A 23,956-nucleotide genomic window follows, 5' to 3' on the forward strand; every position below is an offset into this window, starting at 1 on the left:
TTTTTTTCTGGGCTCCTGTCACATCAAGAATTGTTTTCTATCTTTTCACTTTCAGTCTATGGGCTTCTTTTTGCACTAGGTGTGTTTCTTGTATACAACATATTGTTGGATTTTGCTTCTTATTCCATTTTGCCAGTCTATTTCTCTTGATTGGTGAGTTGAGGCCATTGACATTGCTGGTTATAACTGATATGTACTGACTTATTATTGACATGTTATTGGCCTTTTGTTGACTTTTTACTTTTTCACCTCCTCCTTTTAATTTCTTGCCTTGCCTGTTTGATTTGCTCTGTTGGGCCTCCTGGTGTTGTTACCTTCACTGTCTTTTTCTAGGATCTTGTTTAGAATTGCTTGTAGTGCTCGTTTGGTATTCATGTAGTTTCTCAGGTGTTCTTTGTCGTGGAAGTGTCTTATTTCCCCCTCCATTTTGAAAGAGAGTTTTGCAGGATACATCAGTCTAGGTTGGAGGTTATTCTCTTTTAGTACTTGAAGTATGTCATTCCAGGCTCTCCTTGCCCCAGGGGTTTGTGTTGAAAAGTCTGCTGTGATTCTGATGGGCTTTCCTTTGTATGTGATTTGTTTCTTTTCTCTTACTGCTTGTAGTATTTTGTTCTTCTGTTGGGTTTCTGGGATCTTGATTATTATATGTCTAGGTGTAGAATTTTTTTGATTGTAGCTAGTTGGGGTCCTATATGCCTCAGTTATCTGCATGTCAAATTCTTCCCCTCTGTTTGGGAAGTTTTCTGTCATTAATTCTGCAAACAGCTTTTTAAAGTCATTTGTATTTTCTCCTGCTACTTCATGTATTCCTATCAGTCTTATGTTATTCTTCTTTGCATCATCTAGGAGTTGTTGGATCGATTTCTCATGATCTCTTACTGTTTTTAAGAGACCTCTCTTTTCACGGTCACTGATTGCAATCTTATCTTCTATATCTGAGAGCCTGTCTTCGCATTCTTCTATTCTGTTGCATACACTTTCAATAGAATGTTTCGTCTCCTGGATATCTGTTTGAATCTGTTTTATGTATTCCATTTCTTTCCTATGTTGGGCGTTTATTTTTTCCATTTTTTTCTTATGCTGGGCCTTCATGGCTTCTATCATGGTCCTGAGCTCATCTATTTTTTTGTCAGTTTCTGCTCTAGAGTCTTGAATCACGACTTCCATTTTGCTCACTATCTCTGTGGTTATCTGGGAAATTATTTCTGTTTTAAATTTTTCTAGAGCCTGATTGATCTGTTTTGTTACTTCCCGTGCTTTGAGTTCAGGGTGTCCTGGTGGTTCACTATCGGCCTTTTCATCCTCATTTGCCCTACTGTTTGCCATTGGTGAACTGTAAGTCTGTCTTTGTGTCTTGCTTAAGTGTTTTCTCATTTTTATTTTTGTTGTCGGACTGTCCTTGGTTTAATCTCTGAGTTATCAGCCAAATCTTCCTGATATAGTTGCATGCTAGCTTCTGGGTCTCTAACGACCCACAGACATTCTCATCTTCATAACATCAGAGAAAACAGCTCATCAAGTCAACAGCAATGCTTTACCCCAACTGATACAATCAGCAACACATTGAGATCAAGCACAACTTGGACACTGACCACCTGTGGTAGTCACTAGTCTATCACCCTTAAATCATTTGAATTAAATTGAAACCAAGAAGCAGTCCAGAACATGTCTGCAGTGAACAAACTTTTCAATATAGTATATTTACCATTTAATGGCTCAGACAGAGCGAGGATGCAAGACCCGTGATCTCAGTTAGCTGATTGCTGAACCCCATGACTCTGACTGACCTCGGGCTGCAAGGCCCAGATTGAGTTCCCCATCCTTCTGAACGGTTGAACTCCGCAACGTTCTATTACAGGTTTTCCACGCCCTTTCTTTAAAGATGTTCAAAGTTGGGAACTCAGAAAAATACCCTTGATGACCACCTCTGTCTTTGCAGAGTGGGCCCAAAGACTTGCACAGTCAGGAGGTCTGAGAGTGCGGGGCGGGGTCTTATGGGGGTTCAGGGGTGCCCACGCGGCTACCTTCCCGGCGCTTGAGCGATGGCGGCTGGGTCGGGAGCAGGCGTGGTTCCTCACTTACTATTTTTAGAAGTCTCATTTCCTTGGCTTTTCTCTTGATGCTGAAAATTGATCAGACAGATCCAGATGTTTATCCATGGTCCCCCCATTCATGGAAAACTGACTATCCATTGGAAGATAAAGAGTATTTTCTTTATCAAAAGAGGCTTGGGGGCAGCTTATTTCATGTTCACTTTCTTCTTCAGTTTTCTTGGTTTGGGATGTTTTGCCTCCCAGTGATTTCGGGGACCCTATATGTTTATTAGTAACCATATCTTTAGTATGAACAGTACTATCCTGTTTACGGATAGATTCACTTACATTTTTTAAGAATCACCAGAAGATGACTAGCTAATGACCTTGTTTTCTTCAGATTTAAGATTGATGTGTGAAAAGGGCCCTATTTTCCTGTTTTGAGCTAGTTTTCTCTGATCGAGAAATAGAAGTGATGCTAAAGGGGGCTGTTTTTAGATGGCTTTGTTTGCCAGTGCCTAAAAGAGAAGGGAACAAATGTGTATTCAACCCAACTGCTTTTCATATTAAAAGTAGCTCCAAATTTAGGAGAGACACCTGAATAGTCAGTTCTTCATGAGGAATCTTTGAAGTAGAATCTGAAAAGCTTGAACTGTCTTTGGTATTTCTCACTGATTCTTGTGATCTCCTTCCAGACAGTGGTATCCCAAGAGGGCTCATGGGACCATGAGATTTTGATTCTTCTTAAATGCCAAGTCCAAGAGTTTTGACAACAACTGTACTTGAATTAAAAGATGACTTACCAGGGAGATAATTGCTTGTTCCATGTGTTTTAGCCATTGGAGCTTCATTTTGGTTCTAGGTGTCAGCTACTAGAATTTCCTTTTTTTTTTGGAAATTGAGTTTCACTGTGTAGTTTCACTCCGGCCTTGAACTCACTATATAGCCCAGTCTGTCTTCCAACTCACAGCGATCCTCCTGCCTCTGCCTCCCAAGTGCTGGGATTACAGGCGTGTGCCACCATGCCCGGCTAGAATTTGCTTTTATTAGGGCTATGTTGTGAATAAATTGAAACCTTAGAGCCTTTTCTTAATCATTTATACACACAGAATCTCCAATGTAGTATTTATGTTTTCTCCATATCAGACACAGAGGAGATGCTTCTTTCTTTGTAGCCGGTTAATGCCAGAAAATGAAAAGGCTGTTATAGGTGCATCTGAAATAATATTTTCATCACATTCAAGTTCAGTTGCTTGATGCTGTTGATCATTCTTAAGCTTCTGCTGCAGTTGTTTAGAAACCTTATATTTTATTCCTGAAGAGTATTGATTTCATTCATAAGTTCCATAATAAGTTTAAGATTCTGCTGTCAGATATTTGCAAACTCTTGCTGCTTTTTCCACATATAGTCTTCAGTTGCTACACAGCAGTCACATAATCCTGGTTATAACTGATCTTCTAAAACTTCATTGGTTTCACCTGACTTTTTGATTGTCTCAGCTGTTTTTTGCTTGAAGTGTTCTTCTAGGCTTTGTGCATCTAAAATTTGTTTCTTTTCAGTTTGGTTACTTTATTTGTAAACATGTATTTCTTTATCATGGTACTCCTTCAGTTTTGTCCAGAGTGCCTTAAAGTCATTAGTTAGATCTGCAGCATAGGGCTTCTGCATCCATTTCCAGAGATGTTCTCGTTTAATAGGCTCCACACTTCTACTTAATGGTTTCAGGACTTCTCTGTTACGTTATATAGATGTGAAGTTCTCTTGGACAGCTGAATATCCCTTCTCTGAGCTTGAAGCTCCACACTGGAAGTAGTTGTTAGGACCTTATGCTCTGGGAGGAGGGGCAGATCAGTCACTCACAGCTTCCAGTTCTCCAGAGTTCCAGCTGGAAGTGCCTCCCCTTGGGGAGGTGCTGTTGTGAAGGAACCAGACTGCAAAACTCTATTTAGAGGGTGGGAGAGCAGCTGGCCCAGTTTGGAGGTAGCCACACTGCCCTAGGAATGCTGTTGGATTTTGTGTTTTGATTTTATATTCTGCTACTTTGCTGAATGTGGTTATTAATTCTGCAGTTCTTTTAGTGAAATTTTTTTTGGATATGCCATGTAAAGAATCATGTCATCTGCAAATAATGATAATTTGACTTTCTGCTTTACTGTTTGTATCCCTTTTCTTTCTTTCTCTTGCCTGATTGCTCTGGCTAATGTCAGAAACTATAATGAATAAGAGTGGTAATAGTGAATGTGCTTATCTGGTTCCTGATTTTAGAGGGAAAGCTTTCAGTTTTTCTCCATTTAGTATAATACTGGTTTATCGTAAATGGCTTTTGTTACATTGAAATAAGATCCTTCTTTACCTATTTTCTTCAGTTTTTTTTTTTCAAATCATGAATATATTTTGGAGTTTGTCAAAGGCCTTTTCTGTGTTGATTGAAATGATCTTGTTATTTTTGTCTTTGCTTCTATATATGTGTTGTATTACATTTATTTTGTGTTGTTTTGTTTTTTTGGAACAGGATCTCACTATGTAGTTGAGACTGTCCTGGAACTTACTATGTATCCCAGGCTGGTCTCAAGCTCACAGCAATCCTCCTGCCTCAGCCTCCCGCGTGCTGGGATTACAGGCATGCGCCACCGTGCCCAGCTGTATTACATTTATTAATTTGCATATGTTGAACTATGCTTGCATCCCTAGGATGAAGCCTACTTGTCATGATGTTTGTATGATCTTTTTGATGATTTGTTGGATTCCATTTTCCAGTAACTTGTTGATGATCGGTTTGTAGTTTTCTTTTTTAGTTGAATGCCTATGTGGTTTTTGAATGAAGGTAATGGTACTTTCTGGGAATGTTAGGCAGTACTACTTTCAGTTTCATTAAGATGTTTGAGGACTACTGGTGTTAAATTGTCCCTAAAGTTCTTGTAGAATTCAGTGGTGAATCCGTTGGGTCCTGGGTTTTTATTTGGTAGATTCTCTAGATTCATTCTCTCTCTCTCTCTCTCTCTCCCTCTCTCTCTCTCTCTCTCTCCTCTTTCTCTCTCTCTCTCTCAGACAGGGTCCCACTGTGTAGTTGGAACTCACTGGGTAGCCCAGGCTGGTGTTGAAGTCACAGCGATCCTCCTGCCTCAGCCTCCGGAGTGCTGGGATTATAGGTGTGTGCCACCATGCCTGGTGGTTATTTGTTAGATTTTTAAAAAATTATTACTCCAATTTAGCTGCTTGTTACTGTATTAGCCAGGGTTTTTCTATCTTGATTCAGTTTTTTAATTCATATGTATCTAGGAATTTACCCATTTCTTCTGGAGTCTTCCAATTTATTGGAGTAAAGATTTTCGAAGTATCTACTTACAGTATTCTAGATTTCAGCAATGGCCACTGTTATTTTGCCTTTTCATTTCTAATTGCTTGAGATAGGTCTTTTTTTTCCTAAGAGTGGCTAAGGTTTGTGTGTCTCATTTATTCTTGCAGAAAGCCAGTTCTTGGATTCATTGACTCTTTGCATTGTTATTTTTAGTCTCAATTTCATTAGTTTCTGTTCCTTCCTTGTGCTATCTTTGGGTTTGGATTGTTCTTACTCTCTTAGAACCTTGAGAGGCATCATTATTTATTTGGGTTCACTCTGTTTTTCTGATATGGGCATTCACAGCTATGAGTTACCCTCTTAGAACTTCTTCCATTGTGTCACACAAGTTCTGGTATATGGTACTGACATTATCGTTTGATTCTAGGAATTGTCTGATTTCATCCTTGACTTGTATGACCTGTTCATTATTTAAGAGTGTACTGTTTAATCTCCATATGTTTTCTTAATTCCAATTAATCTCAGTGGCACCACATCTGCCTGGCAAATGCAAGGTCCTGAGTTGATTCCCAGTACAGGAAAAAAAAAAAAAAAAAAAAAAAAAAAGTCCTTGCATTAGCTAACAGGTGCTGGATCCATTTTCCATGTTCTCTTGTTTTTAAGGAATCTGAGTATATGATCACCTGCATCAGACTTTTCCTCTAGTTCTGACACTTTGTCCTCATATTGGTCACTTCTGTTGTCCATACTTTCAGTAGGAATTTTTTTAATCTCCAGGATATTTCTACTTGGTATTTTTTCATGAATTCTTAAATTCTTTGCTACATTGGTCATTCGTGCTTTGTACTGTTTTGTTTAGCTCAGCTAGTCCTCTATTAGTGTCCTCTGTAAACTTACTGATTATTTTATTAAGCTCATTATGTTTAGTTATATCATCTTTGAGCTTGCTAAACTCCTTTTTAGTCTGTACTTTTGGTCCCCCCACTTTTTTTTTTTTTTTAAAGCTATTTAGCTTTTGATTCCCTCCATCATTGATGCCTGAAGGGTCAACTTTGGGCAAATGGGAGTTTTGGATTTTTTTAAATTATTAATTTGAGACAGGGTCTCACTTTGTAGTTCAGGCTGGCCTGGAACTCACTGTGTAGCCCAGGTTGGCCTCAAACTCAGTGCAATCCTCTTCCCTCAACCTCCAACTGCTGGGATTACAGGTGTTTGCCACCATGCCTGGCAAGGTAGGAGTTTTTGAAGGCATTTTGTTGCCTTGCTTTTTCACGTTTCTATTATTTTGTGTGTGTACTTGCATGCATGAGTGTGCACGTGTGCGTCAAAGGTTAATTACAAATGGAAAGACTTTGTTGCTAGTATGGAGATCTCTTTAATGTCTGCTTTCCAGTGATGTGCTCTGCACATGGCTAACTGTAGGCATTTGCCTCTGTCCCAAGATCCAATCAATACCTCTTTTATTTTGCAGAAGGGAAAGTGGACTATAATTGCCCAGTACTCAGTTCTTTGGAAATGAACTGCATGATTGTTGATTGCACAAAGACAAACTAGGTATTGGCATATAGTAAAAACTGATTAATAACAACAGTTATAAGCCGGGCATGGTGGTGCATGTCTATAATCCCAGCTCTTGGGAGGCTGAGGCAGGAGGATTGTTGTGAGTTCGAGGCCAACCTGGGCTACACAGTGAGTTCCAGGGCAGTCTGAACTACATAGTGAGACCCTGTCTCAATTGCACAAAGACAAACTAGGTATTGGCATATAGTAAAAACTGATTAATAACAACAGTTATAAGCCGGGCATGGTGGTGCATGTCTATAATCCCAGCTCTTGGGAGGCTGAGGCAGGAGGATTGTTGTGAGTTCGAGGCCAACCTGGGCTACACAGTGAGTTCCAGGGCAGTCTGAACTACATAGTGAGACCCTGTCTCAAAAAACCAAAAAAAAAAAAAAACTCTCTCCTTTAGCTTTAAGAAGAAATGTATTCTGTGCTATAAAATTCCCAGTAACCTTCCTGTAAGTAACATTTAAATTTGTAGCAACAATCATTATAAACTATAAAATGATTTTTCCCATGGAAAAGGAAAGTTTTAATTACTGAATTGGGTATTTATTTAATGAATGTAGATGCTATTTGAAGCCATGTTTAGTGGAAATTACTTTCATTACATTTTTACTCCAAACCAAACCAAACCAAACAAAAAAACAGCTATGTCATTCTGGCAATACCAACAATAGTCAGAGACAACCGAATATTTACATAAGAACCAGTAAAAGCTACCATTTTACTGCCTTTAATGGAAAAGAGATTTGTAACCATATATTATATAGACAAAACCAAAATAAATACTGACATATTGTAAATATTTATAAAACAATGATACCACCATTAACTAGAGAAAATAATTAAATGATATTAGAGTCCACTAAATATCTAGAGATTAATAAAGGTGAATAGTAATGTTAGTAAAGATAGAGTGGGGAAGGGGAAAATGAAGTAAAATTTGAAAAGTAAAAGGAAAAAGGGAGCGAAAAGTGAAATAAGGAATCTTAATAAAAGTAAAAGAAAATAAATAGATAAAAAGTAACAGAAAAGTGCAAACAAGAAAAAGAAAAAAAGAGCAAAGTAAAGAAAAAAGGAAAAAACACCGCATCCCAACACATCAATGAGGAAAAACAAAAATGAATCCAAACAAAATTTCTCCGTGTTTTTGAATAACTAGTTTCTTTCCAGAGTCTGCCACATTGGAACCCACCAGATACAGGGAAGTGAAAGTGAGTCACTGCTAAAACATATATTGTTTCCTCACTCATGTTTTTGTGCGTGAATGCTGATCTTGCCCTGCTTCTTCTGCTGGGTGTGATGGTCAGTGGTATCTACCCTGAGGCTCTATGCATTCTAGCTGCTCCCAGTTTTTGTCTCTGTGCCCCAAGTTATGGCTTTCTGTACCTAGCTGTATGACCTATAAGTTTGTGACCACCCCCCACTTGTGTTCATACATCCCAGGCTATCATGACTATCTAAACTGAGGTGTATCTCTCAGTATATGGGGAGGGCAAACAGACCATTGATCTCTGTGTTGGATATAGGCAGTATGGCAGGGTATGAAGCAGTCCACTGGACTTAATGCCATCACTTTCAGAACCAGCTCCTCCACTCACTACTGGCCTGACTTCTCAGTACAGGGAGCAGGACCCCCATGAGCTTTCCAGCCTAAGTTTAAACTTCTCAGGGGATTTGTGGCTAGCCTTTGTCCTCTTCTCACCTAGTCACTGTGGTAGGGTGATCCCAGAAACCCTGAAGTATAGTTTTGTTGCTCAATCTTAAACAACTAACTCTTTTCCCAAATGGCTCCTGGCTATACCTTCTCCATTATGGCAGGCACTGCAGTAGATTTCTTCTTCAACTCTAGCCTGCCACGTGGAAGGAGTCACTTTCTGAGTATATCCCCATGCTATTTTTATAGTTGACAGTAACTGTGGGCTTTTCTTGGGCTTAATGCTACCTGCTCAGTCTGTTGTTTGTCTCTGGAGCTCCCAACCCTCTCAGAGCTTATTTGTGTTAGCAGAAAAAGGTCCCTCTCCCCAAGAGCCTGGGTTAACTTTTATTGATTAATTGATTGATGGAGACAGGTTCTCACTGTTTAGTTCAGTCTGACCTTGAAATCACTATGTAGCCCAGCCTGGCCTCAGACTTCATTGATCTTTGTGCCTCAGCCTCCTGAGTGCTGAGATTACAGGCTTGTGTCTCCATGCCCAGCCCAGGTTAACTTTTTAAAATGCCTTGTTCTTGTCTTTGCACTGTACTATGTTTTACCAGATTCTCTGTAGTTTCCAGTTTTCCTGTCAGCTTCCTCTCAGTTCCCAGAGATCTACTTTTTTCTTGGTCCAAGTTGTTATTTTCCAGGTGTCGTGACTGGAGAAAGTATATATTTTGCTGCCAGTTGCTATTCACCCATTTTTAACCCTCTGTAATAAGTTTTTAAAAATTTAGACATTCACTGTATTGTTTGATCACTCCATATATCTCATCTTGCTGTTTGGCTTGGTCATTTGCTTTAAGAGACATAACATCAGCAGATGTTTTAAAGTTAATATGGGAACAGATGAGGCACCCTTTCATTGCTCTTTTTCACTAATGTGCATTTATCAGCCATGTGAAAAATATCTTTCTGTATATGTATTCTGTTTTCCTATGACAGGATACTGGTAAATTTTTGGTTAATTCAACATGTGTTGAGCATACATTGTGTTTCAAGTACTATGCTCTGAACTTGAGAGGTACAAAGGGAAAAGGCATTGGGTCTGCCTTTAGTTTATATCTGTTTACTATTTGAATAGGTAAACATTTAATCATTCATTCTGTGTGTACTGAGTATATATCATGTGACAGATATTTTGCTTGGGGTTGTTGATTCTGTGGTGACCCAAACTAACAGTAGCCAGGTACAATGGCATGTGTGTATAATCCCTGTCTTGGGAAGCTGAGGTTGAAGTGAGAGGATTACTTGAGTGCAGGAGGTCTATACAAACCTGGGCAACATAGCAGTCCCCTTCCTTAAAACAAATAACAGCAACAACAAACAATTTTTGCTTTATGTGAAGTTTGTACTCTTCTGGGGAGAGACTGATAATAAACAGTGAAAAAAAAAGTATAGGTGAATGATAGGGTGCCCAAATTTGGGATAGATTAACTGGGAAGGGCTTTGCTGACAAAGTAACATTAGAGGAAGGATCAGAAAGAGGCCAGTCCTGTGAAAGAGTTAAGAGAAGAAGCAGTAGAAGACAAATGCAAAGGTCCCGAATCTGGAGCACAGAGAGTTGTTCACTGGAATGGTGTATAAGCGAGGGGGAAGTGGTCAGAGAAATAATTTGGGCTAAAGAGTCCTTACAGATTGTGGTACGACATTTATAGCCCAATGTGAGAATTTAGACTTCTACTCTGAGTAAAATGAGGAAAGCTTTGCAAGATGTTGAGTAGCGGATTCACGTGTTCCTATTTAAATTAAAAGAGTCTGTTGGCAAATAGACTAATTGAAGACAAGGGTACAGGGTGGCCAGATAGGCTATTATAGTAACCCAGTTGAGAGATGATGGTGACTTTCATTAGAAGTTTAGCAGTGAAAGTTATGGAAGGTTATAATTTGGACCTTTTTAAAGATTGAAACTGTAGATTGATACGGAGTATGAATAAAGGAGACGAGTCAAGGAAAGCCCATTAGGGACAATAAATTGAATGCTTTAGAGCAAAAGAGAAAGCAGTGACTGATTTAGAATGGACTAAGGAGAAAAGTCTATTTGAACTGTGAGCTCATTACTGTGACATTACCTGGCCGTATAGCTCAGGAGCCTTTGGAACTGGTTTATAGTAAGGAGAAAAGTTTGGAAAGATTCAGAGCTTTCCAGTGGCTGAAAATATACAGCTGGAACGCCTTAGGCTTTACTGTGTGGGAGATTCTGAAGACCAGAAAGCTAGTAAAGACCAGGCTCAGATTTCTGCTGGGAAAAAGGACTGCATTGGCTGTTGGACTCCAGGCAATGTGTGTGATGGGTTGGCAGAAAGTTTGTCTGCATTTTGCTCATGCCCAGAGACTTTGCCTGATACTGAAATTAAGGGTAGTGGACTAATGAATCTGGAAGAAGAAATTTCAAGGCATTCTAATATTGAGGTGGTGGCGTAGCTATATTGAGGGCTTCTAGGCAGGTTCTCCTTGCTCCTTCATGTAATGGTGGTCAAGCTTCCCATGTAGTGAGATTTTCTCGTATAATAATTTTTTCGGGGGGTAGCAGGGATCAATCATTAGGATTTTGTGCTTGCCAGACAGGTGCAGGGCTGCTGAGCAAAATCCCTGGCCCCTGCATAAAAATTTTTATTGTCTAAGATTCTCTAGCACCTAAGATACCTGATAAGGAGGAAGTGAACAGTGAACTGTATTCCACTGAAGCTTTCTGGATGAAGCAGGGAGTGGGGAAGATAAAGGAAAAGTAAAAGAACAAGTATAGGAAAGAATGGTTACCATGCAGGGGAATCCAAGTTGAGTTTCATTGTGCCCAAGAATTTTGTCTCTGCAATCCATGTAGAACTGCATGGTAATGGTAATTACAGAGAATCAGGGAAGCCTATCGATACATGTTGGAGAACTAAAAGGGGAAAACTGCGTTGGAAACTGTGCTAAAATTTTTATTTTTATCAAATATTTATCATTTATTCTAGACTATATTGTACATAGTGAAATGATTTGGCCTTTTTTTTTTAAAGTAGTGGGTTTACATTTATTAAAGGTAGGAAAAGAAACATTCTCTTCAGAGTGAATGTGGGCCAATTAAAAGTAGAAAAGAAGTTCACTCTACAGTGTGAGAGCAGACCACTTGAGCAGAGCACAGTGGCGCAGACCTTAATGGTGGTCATATTTTGCATTTCTTATTCCTCAGGCTGATGATAGATATAGGCCAGCCTTTCAAAAACCTGCTTGAAGGTGGGGGATTTAGCTCAGTGGTTCTGCCATCTGCCTCGAAAGCGCAAGGACCCGAGTTCGATCCCCAGTAACAAAACAAAACAAAACAAAAACAAGAACAACAAAAAACCTGCTTGAGTTCTCAAGCAAGGAATTGAAGATAGTACTTTCTCATGGATTCCACCTGTAGGGCTTTTGCACACTTATCCTGGATCTTCCTGATTTAACTGGTCACACCCATTTGCCCAGCTGACTGGTCACGCCCTAATCTCCTGCCTCATTTCCCTGAGAGATGTAAATCTTTATGGGGTGCTGAGGTTGTGGAGGACTCCATCTTCATATGGCTACTTCCTGTGAAAGGGCCTATATCCCTTACCTACTAGTGATTATGTACTCTCCAACTGCCTTAGATGTTTGTGGCTCACTGGCTGGTTTGGGTTGAAAAATACCTGTCAGAAGGCAGTAAGAAAGTTAGAGCTGTTGAGCTGCCTGTTTGATGGGAGAAAGCTTGGTGAATTTGCCAGAAGAGTAGCTTTACTATTAGAAGGAGCAGGTCAGATTTCCATGTTTCCTGTGGTGGACAAAGCATAGCAAAGAGCAATACTAGATAAATTACTAAGAGCCTGAGAGCCATACTCATAGCAAGATTACCCACATTATGGATCTAATTAAAAATGGAGTCTCAGTAAAGGTGCCCATTTAAACTGTGGCTAATCAGGGGTCATTAGTAACTCTACTATCTGTACTCTAGTACTGGAGTCTTGCTTTTTTGTTTGTTTGTTTTTTGTTTTTGAGACAAGGTCTCACTATGTAGTCGAGACTGACCTGGAACTCACTATGTAGCGTAGCCCAGGCTGGTCTTGAACTCACGGTGATGGTGATCCTCCTGTCTCAGTCTCTCAAGGGCTGGGATTACAGGTGCGCACCACCACGCCTGGCCAAATCTGGCTTTTAAATTTTTATTTATTTATTTATTTTTAATTTTGGTACTGGGGATCGAACTCAGGACCTTGCGCTTGCGAGGCAGGTGGCAGAATCACTGAGCTAAATCCCCAGCCCTGAAGTCTTGCTTTTTGAAGAGGCTCCTCAGGTCTTCCAGGAGTTAATGCTTTAGCTTTCTTGTTTTGGTTGGTCTTATCAGTTGAGATGGAGCTGTCTTTATTGTCAGTCCTCCCTAAGGTATGGCCCTCTCTGTTCTAACAAAGGAGCTAGTCTGAGGTTGGCAGGGTTAGTGGACAAGCTTTGTAGACCTTTTGGGTAATCACCAGTAGTCCTAGTTGTGTGAAAATTTGAGTGACCATTTCCTGTGTAAGGTTTTGTGGCTTAAGACAGAATAATTGAATTTGCTTACCTATGGTGTACAGGTCACCTGTGTTTTTTCATAGGAGATAAAAACATATGTGGACAAGAATATTGCAGATTGTCCCAGGCCCCCATTTATTTAGTCTTTAATCAAAGTGGGAAGTGAGGGATTGGCTGGCCTACCCCCTCTGTAGGAGGTTCAGTTAAGCCTCCATTGCCATGAATCAGGCACATTGGCCACCTAACACATGGAGTGTGGGCCAGGATCATGGCTTGATAACAGTCACATGCCCAGTGTCCAGTCTTCTTGCAGGCTTTGCTTGGCCCTGGGTTTTCATTTGGCCTACTTGGGTGTGTTTATAGCATTGCCAATTACAATAGCCATAATTTGATTTGTCTCTCAGCCCTTCTCCTTTTTTCTTCATCTAGATCCCAATTGTTGAACACAGAAAAAGCTGTGTCCAGCATTTGGGTCATAGGAGTCTGAGGGCCTATCTGAAAAATCTGTGAGGGCCTACCTGAAAATCTTTCAGGATCTTTTGAAAACACTGGATCTCTCCGGGGGGCTAGCCTCTGGTAGAAACAGGTGGGAGAGACGCATATGCTCCTGAGGGACCAGTGGGTGTCTGAGGACAAGGTTATTAACAGTATCAATTTCCTTTTCCTTAGCAGGCTCTAGAAGAAACACAATTGTTAGGACAAAGAAAGGAAATAAGAGATATATAACCATTTAAGCAGTGCTGAGACAAGATGGAAAAAGGAAAAACAGTGTTAGAAAAATTGAGTAAAAGGAAAGAAAAAAACAGAAAAGTAATTTGAAGACTCAATCAACCTTTGCCCTTCCCCACCCATCTAGACCGAGTTATTTGCTAATTATTACCTAGTAATTTGTGCCCATCATAATGAATATTTAGGGGAGATGGAATATACAGTATTCATTTTCTTTTAGATGCACTTTAGATGCTAGCATTGTTGGAGGTGTTGGGGGCATTCCTACCATCTTTATTCATATTGTCTCAAAATGGAATAGTGTTAGTTGATTCTTATTTGTAGAGTCATGGGTAGAACTTGAAAAATCATTCATATAAATGTAGCCTGTATTTTATTAGTGAAAAATTACATAGCAATTTATAAATTTTAAAAGGAATTTATGAAAAATAAAATAAAAATATTCTAATTTTTCCCCTTTACTACATGGGTAATTGTACTGTGAAACTGGTACTTAATGAGTTAATGAAAAGAAAAAAAATAAGCAGTTGTTTATCTGTTCCTGGCATTAGTTTTGGTTGGTTTTTATTTATTTAATCAATACTTGCTATATATGTGGAAAATACTTAGTTTTTGGTAGTAGAGATTATTTGAGTGTTAATGGAATTTTATTCTTTCTTAGGTCATGTTTACTGGTGAAAATATTCCCGTTCATCCTCATGTTTATAGCAATGGTCATATCTGTTTATCCATTCTAACAGAAGACTGGTCCCCAGCGCTCTCAGTCCAGTCAGTTTGTCTTAGCATTATTAGCATGCTTTCCAGCTGCAAAGAAAAGGTAGGAATTTTCAGAATTATTCTGGATAATATCTCTTTCAGTTTAGAGAGATTAATAATTTTAATATGTACATATTTTTATTTGAAGGAAGAACTTGTGCTTTGTATTTTAAAAGTATAGGGAACGTCGTGATTAAGAATAAAATGGAATGCTAAGTGAAATAAATCAGACACAGAAAGTTAAATATCGTATGGTTTCTCTTGTATGAGGAATCCCAAATATAAATAAAGAGCAAAATAAAGGAGAAATGGCAGGAAACAGGGAAGTTGACTTTTTTGGAGATGGGAAGGGAATCTGGGAAGGAGGCAGAGGGGGGAGGGAGAAAGGAGAGTAAAAGTAATCAAGATGTGATATGTACCTATACCAGGTCCCCCAAACAAGTGGAATTGTTATGTATTGCAATCATATACTAATAAATAAATGGGAATGTTATTTTTATCCTTCATTCCAAATAGAAATTTTAAATATTTTATTTTATTTAAATTTATTAAAATGTATATAATATTTAAATGATATAGTATATCAGACTTACTGTTTTTTAATTTATAAATAATCTGAATTTTATTTGCATCAGCATGCAAATAATTCCTTTTTTCTAGATTTTGCAGTTGAAGGCCTAGAAACAAGCAATATACTTTCTTTGACAGCTACCATCCTATCACCTTTTTAGAGGATGCCCCAGAAATAAGAACTTTCTTAAATGAATGATTTTTTGGAAGGAAGAAGACCACCTACCAAGTAGAATTTTCAGGGCTTATCCTTCTGTTCTACTTTTTCAAATCCACAGATACTATGTCTGATGAGGGTGGGAAAAAACACCAGAATGGAAAATTGCAGTTAAATTTAGGATACTTTTTAAATTCTCTGTCTTTCTGGTCTTTGTGTATTCCTATTTGAGGACTATTGCTACAATATTATTTCTACATTTTAAAGCCTCCCTTTTTCCTGAGGCTTTCTTTTGTATTCACAGAAGAAACAAATTTGCTTTAGAGACCTGTGTGTGGGCATATGTACTAGCAGTTTTTTTTCCTATGTGCTCCAGCTCAACCTGACTGCTGTTTGTTTGTTTATACTTGTGGTACTGGGAGTTGAACCCACAGGCACTGTACCACTGAGCTGCATCCATGGCCTCTCCTATTTTTGGAGACAGGATTTCACTAAGTTGCTAATTTGCCGGGACAGGACTTGACCTTTGATCCTATGTTAGTTAGCTTCCCAAAGTGCTGACCAGACTGCTATGTTTATTAAGTTAGTATTTGGAGAACCTTTATGATAATAGTTCATATTTTAAATAATAAGCTATTTGGAATCTGCAACACATTAAGCCATTATTTCACCGAGTTTCTTGGTATGTTTGGTCCATAAGAGATTTCCTTCCTTCCTTCCCTCCCCTCCCCTCTGGATCGAACTTGGGTTCTCTTGCAAGGCTGGCAGGCAGTGGAATCACTGAGCTAAATCCTCTGGCCCTGTAAGATATTTCTTTGACCTTTTTGTTTTTTTCTTGGTACTGGGGATCAAACTCAGGACCCAGGCCCCCTGTAAGATATTTCTTGCTGTTCAGTTTAAAAATAAAACAAGAGTCCTTTGTTCAAGTAGGAAATAATTAAGTAAATTTTATTTTTTTAATTGTAGGGTTATGAGCCCTTAATATGTAAATTTTATACATGAAAGAAAGAAAAAATTAGTAATTAAACCATGACACATTAATTAAGAGCCACATGTCCCCATTCAGGGATATGAAAATGTGCAGAAAACCATACATATGAGGTGAAATACATTTAATATTAATACCACTTTTTAACTCCTCTTTTCTGAGGGTTTTTTGTTTTTGTTTTTTTGATATTGGGGATCGAACTCAGGTCCTTGTGCTTGCAAGGCAGGCAGAAGAACCACTGAGCTAAATCCCCAGCCCCTCTGAGGGTTTTTTAAGGTTGCATTTTAAAGCTTTGAGTTCTGTTTCTCTCTTTTTTGGGGATGGTACTGGGGATCGAACTCAGCAGGCAGCGGAACCACTGAGCTAAATCCCCAGCCCCGAATTCTGTTATCTCTTAAGGTTTTGGAAATAAGTCTTATTTATTACTTCATATTTTTCCTCTCGCCCACTATCAGTACACACAATTGCAACTTGTGTGTTTAGGAGAGAGCAGTTAATGAGGTTATGAGTTATGGCAGTTATGAGGCCTCTACAGTCCTGTTACGCTTAGTATTCATAGAAAGTTGAAGTGATCGTGAAATACAATAAAAGTTATTAAGAGATGATCACCATTGATATCTGCACATAGCTTTTGTATGTGCCTTAGGGTTATTACCTTTTGCTTACATTTAAATGTAGTGATTTTGTACCACAAACCAGAGCATGACTGTTTTCTGTACCTCTTGTATCCTTCGTGACCATGACTATTCCATTCCCCTCACATCCTAGGTGTCTTCTACTAATGTTTCTTAGTTAAAATCATTCCATTTAAATTATTGATAAACTGTATTTGTAATAGAATAATTAGTATGATATTTTAAAGATGATAATCTAGAAGTCAGAATCTCTGAAATAAGATAAATTTTGAGAAAAAGTATATTAGGTACTTGCTGTTTTTATTGTGCGGAGTCCTAGATTACCCAAGTGAAGAGGAAATAAAGTAGTTATACCTATAATTTCATATTATTTTCAGGAAATTTCTCAAATTGTATTAACAGATTAATCTTTATATACTGTAGTTTATCACCTTGTGCCCTAATGTTCTTTCTTTTTGAAATGAAATTACTAAGGCCATTGTGAAGCTTAGTCAAGATCATAGTTAGAAGTTTTAGAAGTACCAAGTGGATAGAGTGTTTTCCTTCCTGCTATCTAGAAAGTCATACCCTTCTTTCTGGTTGAACCTTATTTAAATTATGTCTGATTAGTTTCATTGAGGAAAGGATTTTAAAAATCTTTCATCTTCATTTTCTTACTAAACATAGTTAATTTAAGCTCAATATTGCAAAAACATTTAATAATGGGAAAAATCAAGTTGTTAAAATAATTCTTTTTCTTTTTTTTTTTTTTTTTTTTTTTTTAGCACTTGCAAGGCAGGCCACCGAACTGCTGAGCTAAATCCCCAGCCCTTAAATAATTCTGAAAGTAGACAAAAAGGAAACTACCAGATGAGGTTGTCTGTCATATGGTCTACAAATCTTCCTTCGGTGGCTTTACTATAAATTTGACATGTTACCACATCTTTGTAGGAAGTCATGTATTTCTTGTGTCTGGTTAGGAAAACCTCTTCCATTATCTGCTTTTAGTATTGTTGGTATCAGTATTCCTGGTCTATTTCCCCTACAGAACTGCCCTGTGTTTCTCACATTGTGTTTATCAGGGTGTATAAATAGCAGACAGGCCAAGGTATGGTAGCAGTGCTAATATATATCTTTGTACATATTGTTTAGAAACTGAAACTGAGGGTGGTGGTATACCCCTTAATATCAGCACTCTGGCAGGCTAAGGCAGGAGGATCAGAATAGCCATTTAGCAAGATGCTGTTTAAAAGAAAAGGTGAAATTGTAGCTCAGTGCAAAAACCCTCTGTGTAATCCCCAGTATGTGTGTCTGTATGTGTACCTGAATCTTTTGATCTGTCCTTAAATGATGCATTAAAGTGTATATGTGGGGTGTGTGTCTGCTTTTTTTCTTTTTTGCAGGACTAGGGATTGAACCCAGGATGTTTGCACTGAGCTACATCCCCAGATGTACCCCCAACCCCCTTTTTTGAAGACAGACTCTGATTAATGCTATAACTTGCCTAGGCTGGGATTGAATTTGCAGTTCTCACCTCCCAGAGCCCTGGAAGTATGGCATGTGCCACCATGTGGCTTTTCCCCCCTTCTTCCTCTTCCTCTTCCTCTTCTTCCCTTCTTCCCTTTTTCCTTTCTTCCATTCTTCCCTTCCCTTCTTTCCTTCTTTCTTCTTTCTTCTTCTGGCAGTGTGCTGGGGATAGAAGTCAGGGTGTTGGTGCATACTAGACAAGCTTTGTACCACTGAGCTACTACACTCCTAGGCCTTGTAAAGGATTATAAATGTCTGGTTCTTTAGACAGTTTTTAGTTAGGTAGACTTTTCTGTTTTAATTAGATCACAAAAGTAGTTATTAAATTACTTGGAGGGAGTTAGACTGTAAAGAATTTTGGCTTCATCTATCTTGTTTTTTCCCATTTAGTTGATGATTATTCTCCAGTGTTGCCCTTAGAACCCAATCCAGAGTGCACACATACCTCCCTCCACCCCCTTTAAAAAAAAAAACCACCACTTTAAGTGTTAAAAGTTTTCATTTCCCAGAATATATTTATGGTTTTTATTCTTTCAGTATTGCTGTTGGGGTTGAATATGTTTAATTCTGTAGTGATTTTACTTAAAACTATCTCCCCCTTTGTTATTCTATTTTAGACTCTTGTTCTTAAAGTATTTTGTTGTTGTTGTTGTTGTTTTCTTTTGGTTTCAGAGACGACCACCAGATAATTCTTTCTATGTGCGAACATGTAACAAGAATCCAAAGAAAACAAAATGGTGGTATCATGGTAAGCAGTTTTAATTTGGAGTAACTTTATAGTATTTTGATTTGAAAGATCATATATCTGTTTGCTAAGACTTAGGAAAACAAAGTGATATTTAATGGTATATTTTTGTAATAAGGAATACATTCTTTAAAGAGTTGTAAGATATTTATGGATAAATTAGACTAGATTTTTAGTGGAGCAGATGAAATTGTAGCCTTTATAGCATTATGGTCAGAGATGTGATGGTGCATGCCTGTAATCCCAGCTCTCTAGGAGACTGAGGAAGGAGGATCAAAAGTTTGAGTGCACCCTGGGCAAGTTGGTGACTTAGCAAGACTGTCTTAAAAACAAAACCAAAAACAAAAACAAAAAGGGCTTTCTGGCCTTGTGTTCAATCCCCAGTACCCATGCCCCTCCCTGCAATTACAGTAGCTACTTTAATGTCTGACACTACCATTTTATTACAAGAAGGAAGCACTTAGTAGTCTGTAGCTCAAAACAGAACTAGCTATTGACAAACTTCAGCACCCTCCAGTGCTGATTTCTATAGATGAAAGTATTTATAAGAGGTCCTTTATCTTTTTCGGGGGGTACCAGAGATTGAACTCAGGTCCTTGCGCTTGAAAGGCAGGCCACTGAACCGCTGAGCTAAATCCCCGGCCCCTGAGAGGTCCTTTGTCTAACAATACTTTGAGGATTTACTTGCTTTTGAATAAGGAATGGGGAAAGGGTCATAGAGTAAAACAGAATATAGGAATTACAGTGGACCCTTGAGTTATGACCAGCCTGACATATGAACGACTTGGATTATGACCAGAATTTTAGTTTTAATTTACAACCAAAGTCTTGAGTTAAGACCACAATGCCAGTTGCAGCCACTTCTGCTTCCAGATGGTCTCAGATACAGATTTAATCCTTAAAGAGTTATAGAAGAAACATTACAACATCCTTTCCTGTGTGGAGTTATTTGAGAAATCCTGGGCCAAGGACACAGACCTGCTGTATACAGGAGAGAGACTTTGAAGGCTGTGTAAAGGAGCCTGAGTTTTGAATTGACAACTTGATTTATAACCAGCCCTGTGGAATGAATTGAACTTGTAAGTCAAGGGTCCATGTAATTCCTTAAAATAATAACTAATTCATAGTAGACATTATTTTCCATAGAGTTACAAATTTTATCTATTACTAAGGCTTAACATCAGAACGTTTTTGTTTGTTTGTTTGTTTAAGTAGTTCAGAGACATGTACTCTCCAGGTAAACCAAGTTCTCAAAAGGGAAAAAAAAAATGAAGTTTTTCAGACTAAGTAAACTTCTTACAATGTATGCAGGAATTAATTTCCCCAAATTAAACAGATTTAAAAATTCCTCCCTTTTTTCTTCCTCACTATAAATTAGCCATTTAAAAAGTCACTGGATTTTGAATCATGAATTCTAATTTACCTGAATCATGTCTATCATAGTCCAGTTTGCAATTTCAGATACATACAAAGTTTTTCCATTTATGGATAATTCTGTTTATATCTTTGGCTCACTGACTTGCAATGGCTATTCACATTTCTGACACCTGAAGAGAGACTCATACCCCTGGACCAAGAAGCCACCTCCATCTCAATATATTTTCTGTTCCTGCTTGAACCCTGAATGCCTGAGCAATTCCCTTCTCCCATCAACCCCCTCTTTTAAAGGGACAATTTGTTGCAGTCATGGGCCGGGGATTTAGCTCAGTGGCATAGTGTCTGCCTGGCAAGCGAGAGGTCCTGAGTTCGATCCCCAGTACCAAAAAAAAATTGTTGCAATCAAGGAAGGATTGTATATATTTTCCATTGGGATTGTGGAGCACCTATTACATCATCCAGCTAAGGTGGCTATAGAGAATCAATCTCCTTTGAATTTTTTCTTCATCTTTAAAAAGCTACAGCATTTTGACTTCTGTTAACACATACTTTCTTCTCCTTTAAACATTAAAGAATATCAGTTAAGTACTGTAAATAATAGCACATCTTGGCACTGTAGTCGAATTTGGATAATCATTGAAAAGGTAATCACACTCACTCTTGGAAAGCATAACCTCTTAGCTTTGTTGTAATTTTTCAGATGTCAGCATATCTTTTTCCTGCCTACTTGTTTTAGTTCTAGATGATCCTTATTGATCATGTTCTCCCTTTAACACGTAGTTATCAAGAAATATATACTCTTGAGATTTCTTAGCATTATGTAATTCTCAAAGGATTATGGGGAGGGACCAACTTCAACATATGATCTGTAAACCAAAAATATCAGAGATTCAGGGCTAGGGATGTAATTTAGCATAGTGGTAGGAGCATATGCTTAGCATGAATGAGGCTCCACATCCTGTCCACTCCAAGAAAGGAATCAGAGATTGAAAAAAGACTTACTTAGGAACACTTAGCATTTCAGTTTCTGGAGAACAAATGGAATTGTGTATCTCAGGAATCTAGCTCACAGTCATCAGGTGTGATGCTAACCAACATACTTGGGCCATGGTGGGTTAGAGTGTCTGTCAGATGTAAGCAGAGAGGGAAGAGGTTTTTGGTTTACATAGGGTAACATGTATGCTCCAAAAGGGGTTCCTGGAGGTAGCATGAATAAACTATTTGTGGAAAAAAGTCTGAAATTTATTTCATCTCCTGGTTTTATAAGAGGAGGACTCAGCTGATGCATCAAAGTTGAGCTGCCAGTTATAGGGTTGGGTTCTTGGAAAAAAAAGTTTCTTAGTTTAAATTTGTGATCTTCTTCATTATTTAATATCCCTTGGGAATTAGACCAATCACTACTACCTTATTATTGTTATCATTATATACATCACACCTTATTTGATGTTCTTTTTGGAGACAGGATCTTGCTATGTAGTTCAAGCTGGCCTTGAACACACTATGTAGCCCAGGGTGGCCTTGAACTTGCAGCTATCCTTCTGCCTCAGCCTCCTGTAACACCAGGCCTGTATAGGCCTGTAACACCATGCCCAGTGATATTCATCATACTTTTTTATATTGATTTCTTTTGAGATTCTTCTGCATATAATAATAATTAAAGTATAAAAAAATAACTGTACTGATGTTTAGATAATAAAAGTATTTTTAAAAAGTTGTACTGGAATATGAATATACATATCTTATTACTTAAGTTGCCCGTCAGTGTGTTTTTCTAGAACTCATAGTTTCTGTACACTGAAGAATTAGTGTCCTATTTGCCTTGGAATGTAAATATTCTATATTACCAGTTAAGGATGGAATCTATGTGCTTTGAAAAATCAATTGAGTAGAGGGAATGAGGTTAAAAAAATAAAGGAGTCTAAATAAAGGAACACAAATAGGTTTGTGAAATAGACAACTCACTTCAGCATACAGGTGGGCCAAGAAACTTACTCTGATTCATGACTCAGACCTAGGATCCTTCTTAAAAAATAGATCTGCATCTGGTTGAAGGCACAAATAAATGCATTGATTGAAATCGCCAAATTCTTCTTCATCTTCTTTTTTGTGGGGGGGCGGTTAGGGGAAGGGCCTTCACACTGAGCTACATCTACAGCCTTCTTTTATTTTTTAAGATAGGATCTTGCTAAATTGTCCAAGCTGGATTCAAACTTGTGATACTCTTGCCTCAGCCTCTCAAGACTGTTGGGATTATAGGTGTGTGCCACCACATCTTGCTCCAACATTATTATTATTAAACATACACAATAAATACACTTTTTGTGTTTGTTTTTGGAGACAACATCTTGCTACATAGTTCACACTGGCCTTGAACTCAATATGTAGCTCAGGCTGGCTTTGAACTTGCTGCGATCCTCTTGCCTCAGCCTCTTGATTACTGGGATTTACAGGTGTGTAAATTATTATTATTTAAGCATAAAATTATTATTCCTGATAAAGGCACAGAGAGTATCTTTTTTTAAAAAAAGTATTTTCTAAAAAAGATTATTTTTTTAGATCATAAAAATATTTCAGTGATTTAGATTTTAGAATCTATTAATAATAGGACCCATTTGTTTTCCTGGGATCAATAGTAAGAATAGTCAATTCAGTTTAATAAGTGATTGCTTTTTACAGAGGGGAGTTTGGTCTGTAATTCTTGAAGCACTCTCCTTAAAGTAATAGAAAATAAACAGTGGTCAGTTATAAACTAGCCAAGACTGCTTGGGGCTCAGAAACCTAGGGTTATAGGAAATAAATTGGTATAGTGTGTAGATAGCTTACTTAACAAACAATCTATAATTTGGGAAGGAGTAGAGTAATATCTTTTAAAAATGAATTGAAGCTAGGTGTGGTGATGTGCACCTGTAATTCCAGCACTTGGGCTGTTGAGGTAGGATTGCAGTTTGAGGTCAGCTTGGGCTATGTTGAGAGATCCTGTCTCAAAAGCAAAAGCCATGGACTATGTTCTACTTCTGTCTAGCTGGACTATAGGAGAGGAGCTTAAAATTATTTCAGATAAATAGTATCAAATGTTTTCTTCTGCCTTATAGCTTCTATCTGTAGATTTACCTACATTAGTTGTCATTTTTTAATTTGTCTGTCCTTTTGTTTAGGGTTACAACACTACTTACTAATTCCTGAATCAAAATTTTATTCCATTTAAATTTGTGCCTGCTGCTTCCTGCAAGGTAGCAATTCTGTTATCTCCCTGAAATCTGTCTTGAATCAGTTCATCAAGGGAAAACTTTAACTCCCTAAACTCGAGAAACAAAACAGATGTGTAAATATTTACTCTTTCTTGGTAGCAGCATCCCATTTCATATCTACTGAGACCAGTGTTGTTATGTGTTTTGTTTTTTT

The 23,956-nt window shown here is 38.1% G+C and overlaps 1 protein-coding gene and 1 pseudogene across 9 annotated transcripts in view; one reads left to right on the forward strand and one right to left on the reverse strand.

Moving 5' to 3' along the window:
* The window catches only part of LOC117284477, an 8,954-nt pseudogene extending 2,788 nt beyond the window's left edge, over nucleotides 1–6,166 (reverse strand).
* The window catches only part of LOC104861106 (ubiquitin-conjugating enzyme E2 W), a 377,455-nt gene that overhangs the window by 41,055 nt on the left and 312,444 nt on the right, over nucleotides 1–23,956 (forward strand). For all 9 annotated transcript variants that reach the window (XM_010622419.1, XM_033760534.1, XM_033760522.1 and 6 more), the window contains exons 4-5: nucleotides 14,482–14,637; nucleotides 19,105–19,180. In XM_010622419.1, the coding sequence (XP_010620721.1) occupies nucleotides 14,482–14,637; nucleotides 19,105–19,180 (232 nt within the window). The remainder of the gene's footprint in view (nucleotides 1–14,481; nucleotides 14,638–19,104; nucleotides 19,181–23,956) is intronic.

Source organism: Fukomys damarensis, unplaced genomic scaffold (assembly GCF_012274545.1).
Source record: "Fukomys damarensis isolate Sample0158 unplaced genomic scaffold, DMR_v1.0_HiC HiC_scaffold_5, whole genome shotgun sequence".
Classification (NCBI taxonomy): domain Eukaryota; kingdom Metazoa; phylum Chordata; class Mammalia; order Rodentia; family Bathyergidae; genus Fukomys; species Fukomys damarensis.